This window comes from Nymphalis io, chromosome 16, assembly GCF_905147045.1.
Source record: "Nymphalis io chromosome 16, ilAglIoxx1.1, whole genome shotgun sequence".
NCBI classification, from domain to species: domain Eukaryota; kingdom Metazoa; phylum Arthropoda; class Insecta; order Lepidoptera; family Nymphalidae; genus Nymphalis; species Nymphalis io.
The window spans coordinates 6189049-6198254 of record NC_065903.1 but is presented as its reverse complement, the minus strand read 5'-3'; the positions used below and the strand labels follow the sequence as shown (position 1 = coordinate 6198254).

The 9206-nt window shown below is 32.3% G+C and overlaps 1 protein-coding gene across 1 annotated transcript; it reads left to right on the top strand.

Moving 5' to 3' along the window:
* The first annotated feature begins 556 nt into the window (after positions 1–556).
* LOC126774562 (transcription initiation factor IIA subunit 1) lies at positions 557–3122 on the top strand. The gene has a single exon (XM_050496133.1). The coding sequence runs from the start codon at positions 901–903 to the stop codon at positions 1888–1890; it is 990 nt and encodes a 329-aa protein (XP_050352090.1). The 5' UTR covers positions 557–900; the 3' UTR covers positions 1891–3122.
* Positions 3123–9206: the final 6084 nt, after the last annotated feature.

The window sequence follows — 9206 nt, the reverse complement described above, 5'->3', positions numbered from 1 at the left end:
TAAAACTTAATTTTTAAAAGCCGTTATTAAAACTAATATATTTAATTCAAAATGTACAAGGAAATTATATTACAAGAAAAACTGGTTCATATTATTACCGCTAGGCGCGCTACTTGTGTAAGAGTTAACAAATGAAACATTAAATTATTTTTATTTAAATACAACGTTTTCCCCATCAATATATGTGTTACGTATTTTATATATATTATAATAAGTATAATTTAACTATTGTTTAATATGTTGTAATGCTGAAGAGAATAATCTATTACTCTATACATATAAATATGAAACTATATATAGTACATAGATGTCATACAGACACATCCACCATTATTAAACAAATAACGAATCGCTTGTTAACTATAACTATGACAAATCAACATTTTTTTTAAATTAAACAGAAATGAGCGTTGATCATATAACAGGGCGGGGCTTTAGCGATGAGCGAAAGGGCGGCGCTGTTATCGCGCATGCGTGAACTTTAGATATTTCGATATTGAGATTCTAGCGCGTCCATAGACAATTTTAAATCTGCTATTAATATTCTGCATTTTGTTTGTAGGTTATGTTTTAGTCGTCAATTGTCAAAATTAATTTCCAGTGTTTTTCGTGAAATTATTTGGATATGTTGAAGTTTTATTGAAATATCTTTGGCTTTCTTGGTATTAACCATTTGTGATTGTCTGTTTTAATATACACAAATACTGCTTTTTCACCATAATGACTATGTATATAGTTTCGAATATTACGGGTTGACATTGAGATGAGATGTGAATACAAAAGTCGATGCGCACTTCTTATTACTTGAATTACCAATTTCAAGTACATACTTTACAATTAGTTTTGATATTGTGATATATGTAATCATAAAGAAATACTGTATATTCAAAAATAATCAAAATGACGATGAGTCAATTATCCGTAATGAAACTTTACAATACAGTGGTGGATGATGTGATAGCTGGTGTGCGGGATTGCTTTCTGGATGATGGTGTAGATGAACAGGTTTTGCAAGAGCTAAAACAGTTATGGAAGACAAAGTTAACGGCCAGTGGGGCTATGGACCCTCCGCAACCCGAAGCACCCGTAATGCCGCCACCACCGGCGCTACAAAACTTTCAGAAAGCCAATGGCAGTAATGTTATACCAAAAAGAGCTCCGGACATGGCATCTCAAAGTTCAAGCCAACACTCTGGAGTCGAACATGGTGGTGCACCATCATCTAACATACCTGGGGCTCATCCTCACCATGTTCTTGATCCGAACAATAAAGTTCCAGTTCAATTAACATTACCAGCTCAACCAGGAGTACCTGGGTCACAACCACGTTCCTTTACCATACAAATTCCAGCATCTGCTCTTAATGGTAACAAACTACATCAAGTTCTTACAGGTCCTATAATTAATGCTACAATAAGTTTGCCGCAGCCTCTGGCTGCTACTCTCTTACAACAACATATCAATTCAGCATTAGCTGGCCAACAGAATGAATTTGATGGGGGTGGAGGTGGTAGAAGTGGGGCTGCCCCATTCTCACTGGATGGTGCTTTAGATTCATCTGATGATGATGGCTCAAATGTTGGTGATGGTTCAGAAGATGGTGGTGGAGATGACGATGAAGATGAGGAGTCAGCAGAGGAGAGAGCCGAGGAAGAAGAAGAGGAACGAGATGAAAGTGGAGGTGCAGAAGAGGAGCCGTTAAACTCTGGCGATGATGTTTCCGATGAAGAACCTGGTGATATGTTCGATACCGAGAATGTTGTTGTTTGCCAATATGACAAGATAACTCGTAGTCGCAATAAATGGAAATTCTATCTAAAAGATGGGATAATGAATTTATCTGGTAAAGATTATGTTTTTCAAAAAGCTAACGGCGATGCGGAATGGTGAATATATCCATGTATGTCTGACAAGTGCTTAAAATGTTTGTGTGATTTGTCCTGGTTGTTGCTAAAAGGAAACAAAAAGACATTGACTGAATAATATCTTAAATGTATGGTCAAATTTTAAACATTGGTAACCTATTATTGTATATTCATGTAATAAATTATACTTACAAAAATATCAAAGAACATGATAGGTTTATTTCAATTATAATTTAAAACATATTTGGTACATAATGTTTAAAAGAAATTAGTTCAATGTTAGTTCATTGTATAGTATAAAATTTTAAATAGTGATACTTTTGTAACTACAAGGAGGTACAATGACTGTGGGGTATATATATGTTGGGTGTGATTTCACTAGGTTAGCTTCACTTTATTATATATTGCGGTAACAATTATAATTAAATAAAAATTCATGTGATTTAAACCAAAAATAATGATAAAATTGTGAAGAGCATGAAAGTGCCAAACAAATTCTCACTTTCTTTATTAGTTTCTGCCTCACTGTTTTTAAATAAAATAAAATGTGCTAGTGCGAGTGAAGCTAAAATGTTTATGTAATGTCAACCCCCTGTTCTAACTAGCTTTCATCAGACATTCACAGTATAGAATATCCAGTTGACTCACTTATAATACATAATACCAAATCATATATTGTTGAATCATCATCCACATACCCTTAACATTACTTGTTTTTTTTTTCCAAACAATAATTTATCTATCATCTTAAATTGTTCAAAAATTTATAATATTTCTAATTGTCTAATGTATATTGATGTTAATTTGGGAAGTGACTTGTGTAATAGTATAAGTAAGAAAATAATTTCAGTTTTTCTTATCATCTATAGCTACACTGTAGCTGTACTGTACTGTATCTGTACTGTACTGTATCTGTACTGTACTGTATCTGTACTGTACTGTATCTGTACTGTACTGTATCTGTACTGTACTGTAGTTCTACCCTTAAAAGCACAAATTTTGTTTAATTTTGGTTATTTCCTTTTTACGCTGTCACTAATTTAATATTGTGATATGACTATTAGTAATTCTTATGTAAATTTAAATTAGAATGCTGCCAATTTTTTTTTGTAAGCCAGTAATTGGATTTCTAACCTTGCCTGGTTTATAGCAATTAATATATGTTACTGTTCAAATAATGTAACATTCTAATGATTGTGGTCCCTTATGTGATGAAGTTTGATAAGAATGGTAATAATAATAAAATATGTTGCATTATTATATTTTTTTATTTGCTTCACCTGTACTATAAATATGTATAGCTTAATATAAATTATTTAATCACTTTTCCTCAAATAAATACGTACAAATGATTTACGACGATTGCACTTAATTTAAAATCAATATGAATAGTGTATAAATTGACTTTGGCATATAGAATAACTTGTGAGGAATGTTTCTCTTACGCGAAAGACTAATCGTGGTAAAATGTAAGCGTATATATTATAAAATATTACTTGCGAAAAATGAGGTGTTAAAATATTTTTATTCTTATATCGGGAATAAAAAATAACAAAAATGGTTTTTATTTTTGATGAATCATCAAAGCCATTTCATATGACTAATTTTCTGTCAGTTGTCGAAATTCGATCGATTCCGATTGTTGCAAATTTGAAGAAAAGATGATTTTTGCTTCTTTTGGACATTATATTTTCTCCTCTAATTTCCATTTTTTTATTGATAACACTAAACCTGTTCAATATCTACCAAAACAAAAGAAAATCGGCTCATAAACAGAGGAGAGGGATGGTAATTTATTCTGTTGGTCATAAGTAGAACACTGTCCTGGTGTTTAAACGGAGGTATCACCATTCGTATTTAAACAGGACGAATGTAATTTTATGCAGAAAATGGAATGGCAAGGTAAATAAACTACTAAAGTTTTTTTTGTTTTATGAGTATTTTGTCGATTATATATTCGATTAAATTATAATTAATTTTGTTAGAAAATAATCGTTTTTCATAAATTTGCCTTACCACTCAAATCAAAAGTTTATAATATGTAAATCTATACATATCATTTATGCATCTATCTTGATATCTTGCGTTGTTTTGCACTGACTTCAAAAATAACTGATAAGGTATTTGTAAATATTATAACCCCAATAATTTTACATATATATTATTCTTATAAATTACCATTGGTATATACTTGTGGATACTTGTCTGGGTAGGGACTACTAGTGCAGGCAAGCAGGCAGAGCATTTACTTGTTTGCGTTTCTTAACAAAAAACTTCTTGGAATAAAAATTAAATAGTATTCGTAGCCAACTTTACAAGAGAAAGATTTTTCATTTTAAATACATTTTAAAGCTATTAATTATTAGCTATACATTTAAAGCTAAAATTATAATTATATTATATATGCTAGTTCACATAATTATTCAAGTGCGATAGCACCATTTCAAGATAATTTGGTGTATTTATTTTTTAAATTTATATTTGACGATATTTATTCAATAAAAGAAAGAATAATTAAATTTGGTTCAAAATCAGTAAAGGTATGGTGTAACATATACACACAAAAAGAACAGCCAAATTGATAACCCTAGTAACTAAGTATTATTAGATAGTTTTTAATTTTATTGATAACACTGCTATTATTGATATCAATCCTTTTTCCTGACCATATCCAATTAATCTTTTTAGTCTCATAAAAAGTATTTGCTGTCTCGGTTTAATACTTTTATCACATTTCTTACTGCTAATTACATTATGAGCGGTTACGGAAAACCCAATTTTAATGCGACATTTTTTTACCGACGGCATTAAACTCTGGAAAACAGGTTGCCCGCCAGGGACGGAAAACTGTCAAGTTCTGGAGTGAATTAGTGATTTTTCATGCGATAAAAAAATGCTATGGAAATTTTTCTTTAGTTATTGCCTTAGGACATAGCCCAGTATAATATAACTGTCTAGTAGTAATAACGTCTTTTAAACTTTTTTCTTAAATGTGATATAAGATATAAGTTGAAGAAATTTTATTTTAGAAGTAAAATAATAATTAGTGTTTATTTTATGTTTATTTAATACAATTATTTATGTGACACAAATAAAGCCTAAGTAAGTAGTATACAGTATGTATAGTCTTGTGTGTAAAAGACAAGATTGGTACACTCTCTATTTCCTCACTCATAATCCGATGGGACGGCTATCCAACACGATCGGAAACAGTTCAGAAGTAGGTCCAACAGCTTTACGTGCATTCCGAGGTACGGAAGTGTACACACTTCCAACTTTCCGGCCAAAAAAATAACTTTAACCTTTTTAGTTTACCTGATGGCGTATAATATATTATATACTTAGTATTAACTTTATTATGATTTAAATAAATAGGTACTTATATAATAATAATATCTTTGGATATCTACATAAAAACCACTTGTGCAGATGTTATACTATTAAGCTCCGCTTTTTATAACGATTTAATATAGCACTTACAAAATTTAGACTAAGTGGTCGTCTAAAACCTGTACAAAATGAAAATGTTTATATACAAACATTATAAATGGGAAAGTAGCTATGTCTTTCTTCCACTTGGTTTTCATGATTAAACAAATAAGCTAAACTTTATGACATTTGGTACCTTGAATTCTGATTCTGAAGGATATAAGCATTTTTTTTATTTTCAAACAACACATTTATGAACTATTTATCTTTTTAGTGATTTGTTTTATGAAACTTAGGAAACAAAGTGAACTATATTGATAAGCCTAAATTTACGCGGGTAAGGCTGGGAGGTAAGCTAAGATTTGTTAAAACAGTGTAGGTACTTAGTTCTTCTTAAAACAACATATTTACATAGACATACAGAATCATTTATATTAATCGTTTATATTTGTGTTAATACGTACTACATATGCTGTCCTTTAAAATCACAGTAAGTGCCTACGATATTCTCCTTAATTGTATATAGGTAAGTAAGCCAGAAAACAACATCATAAATTCATGTAAACATGTCGACGACGTATCTCTCTTGGAGAATACTCAAACGTTAATACGTCTAGGTACGAAACGCTGGAACTTATTGTCGAAACATACTAACTTACTCAATTATAAGTCACCAAACTTAGAGATGTCAGTTTGTACTCTAACCTAGATCTTGTAGGAATTAATTAATAGCCCGTTTTTATCTGTAACCTGTTTTTTTTTATTTAAGTCGGAAGTTAGTAAATAAAATATATAAAATAATAAGTAACTGTCGTGCATGTGACTGCGCTCGCATGAATTTGTATAAAGCTTACAGATTTTATAAACAAAATTTGAAGGAAGTAATCTTACATCTTTATGTATTTTTCTATGATTTTAAATATCGATTTAGATAAAACACAATAAATGTTGTGTGATGTTGAATGACGATGTATAAACGGGACCTACCAAAGTTTTATTACGGCAAAAGAGTATACTAATTTACTAAGTAACAGATGCTAAACGCTTCATAGCTAGGCAAATAAGTTTTCTTGAGAAGTAGGATCCATTCAGGTCTTGCCAGCTTCTTCAGGTCATCGTCTCACCTGGCTTGAGGGTATCATATGCGTTACTGTCTTCGGTGGTCTCCACACAAAAAAAATGTAATGCACCGTATCCACAGGCGCATAATACTCGTGGCAGGCGGGTGAGTCCTCTCCCCGGCCATCTGTCCAATGCAGTTACTCATCCAAAAAACCGATCCCTGCAAGTACCTGCCTCAGCTTAATAAGAGAGCGCGGCCTGTACACCCAGTCGTCACAAAATAAGAACGATTCGCCCCCACCTTCGCCAGGCCAACGGCAAGTGACCCTAGTTAATCCTCCCACCTTAGGATCAGGGTTAAATTAACGAAAGCCAAGCTTTATACTAGGAACAACAAAACTCTCTTGCTAATAAAAATATTATATTTCTTCGCGTTCTCTACTAAATGTAAATACTTTATATGATAAAAATAGATTTCCTTTTTGGAGAAACTAAACTCTAATAAGTTCTACGTTGTAAGCAAAAATTAACGTCGTTGCTTTTTTATTAGGTAGTATTTTAAACTAAATATAAAATATATTACAATTTCCTTGTTTACAGAAAACTACCAAAGAACATATATTTTTCAGTGTCACAATATCCCGTGTTGCCGTTTAGTGACAACTACGACGAGCAAATATTCAATCAAGATCATACGCAATCATGTTCAGAACGTATAGCCTCGCATATTGAATATCATGGAGCTCGTATAATGAACAGATCATGTTGGCCAGATAATATCAACAAGTTTCTAGGATACCTTTAACACATAAAACAGTAAACGTGAATGTTACATAGACGCAATAAAGGCTTATATTTATATTTTATAATGTTATATTTATTATAAAAAAAGTTTTCGTATTGCGGACGCAAGAGTAGGATACAAAAGGCCACTTGAAGGTATTAGAGTCTGTTTGCTGAACCTCGCCGGTCCAATTACCCGCACTAATCCCGCGCAGCCTAGCAGCCGCGAGATAACCATTCGTAATCGACTTACCCGCGCTATTTAATATCGTGCTCAATGTCTCGGAAAAATGTTTTAATTTGCTTTTTGTTTGCTTTACCTTATGAAAGGCTAAATCAATAACAATCCAAAGGTGGAAAGCATTGAAAAAAAATATACCTATAAGCTTATAATATAAAATTGTGTGTCTGTAAATTTGTAATATAAAACTCATGACAAAGACAAACTTTTCGGTACATAATGTTTTTTGTATGTTTTAGTGAATTAATACTTCAACACATAGAAAGCTAAATTCCTATTAACATTTTTACAGGCAATTAAGGAATCGATGATACTCGAGCGTCGCCACGCCGGATATATCGCAATGAATATAAAATTCCTTAAATGGCTATGCATAGCAATTAGACTGTTGCCATAGTAAGTAGCTTGTAGGCATCGACTGGTGAAATAGGCTATTGATTAAACGATGCCATCTCCCACCCCGGACAGGAACGCGAATCAATTCGGATGACACACTTTACCGAGATATTCGACGAAGCGAATTTACCTGCGCGAGTTTAGCTGACATATCTAAAGCTAGCGATTTATTCGGAGACTTTTCAATTCGCTATGTTTGTGGAAACGGCTTACGGCCTTCACGGTATAAACGAGTAAATAGATGTCGGGAAACCTATTCCCAGCGCTCGCACTCATTCAATTCAAACGCTTTTATAAAGTGTGAGCAATTATAGCGCAACCTACATTTTTATGGTTATATGTTTTAAGTACAAAAAGATGTATTCAATAGTAATACGAGTATCTACTATATGGTTTGTACGATGACGTTCATCAGGCTGATATATTCGCATCAATTAAATGTTGAGGAATTTTTCTTTGTCACTTACCTACTACTGTATAACAAACCAATATTAATATAAATAATAAAGTTTATAAACTAAAATAATGTAACAGCCTGATAACATCCCACTGGTGGGCCTCCACACCTTTTAATTAAAAGATTTAGAGCGTATTCCACTAGGCTGGATGCATATAGTTCGATCCAAAATATCCGATACGACTTGCGCGCTACTCTTTGTACATTAATGGCACTACACCAGAAACGTTTACGCAACAATATAAGTACAAAATTTCATCTTGATGGCCTTTTATGCAGAGAATTCTAACAAAAACAAGCTTCATTTTTAATTTTATATTGTAGTACCTTGCACTAGAAATATATATATTTATAAAAACCTACCATAGAAGACTAGTTATAATTAAACTCAAGAAGATCTGTGTCTCCAAAATGTAGACAGAAGAGCCAAGTAAACTTGTCATATTACAAAAATAATAATTCTTTCCTCAATAAACGAAAGACTATGATGAATTACCGTATAAAATGAGATAAAGCGCGCGGTACGACGTTCTTATTTATTCCCAAAGGTTTTAGCGTAATCTATTTGATGGTCTATGTATTAAATTAAGAGTCTAGCACTGTCGTGCTACCACTGTATTGCGTAAAATTAATAGAAGAGTTTCACTATAGTATGTTTTTTTTAAGTTGACGTGTATTTTAAACGAAAATTACGTATTCAAACACGAGTGATTGACACAAGTACCACAGAGTTTTCATGCGCCAATTGTAATAATAATTCATCTTCGTGCTTGGCAGTGATGAAAAACGTCGTGTTAAATAAAATTTTGCTACATGTACATTTATATCCACAAACCCGCATTGGAGCAACATGGTGATGTAGCCTCCAAACCTTTTTCTAAATAAATGAGGCGTTAGGTCAGCACCAACCATCTATAGGCTGTTCTCTTCTTACTTCAGGTTTTTCAAAAATATAATTTTCACATATTTCATA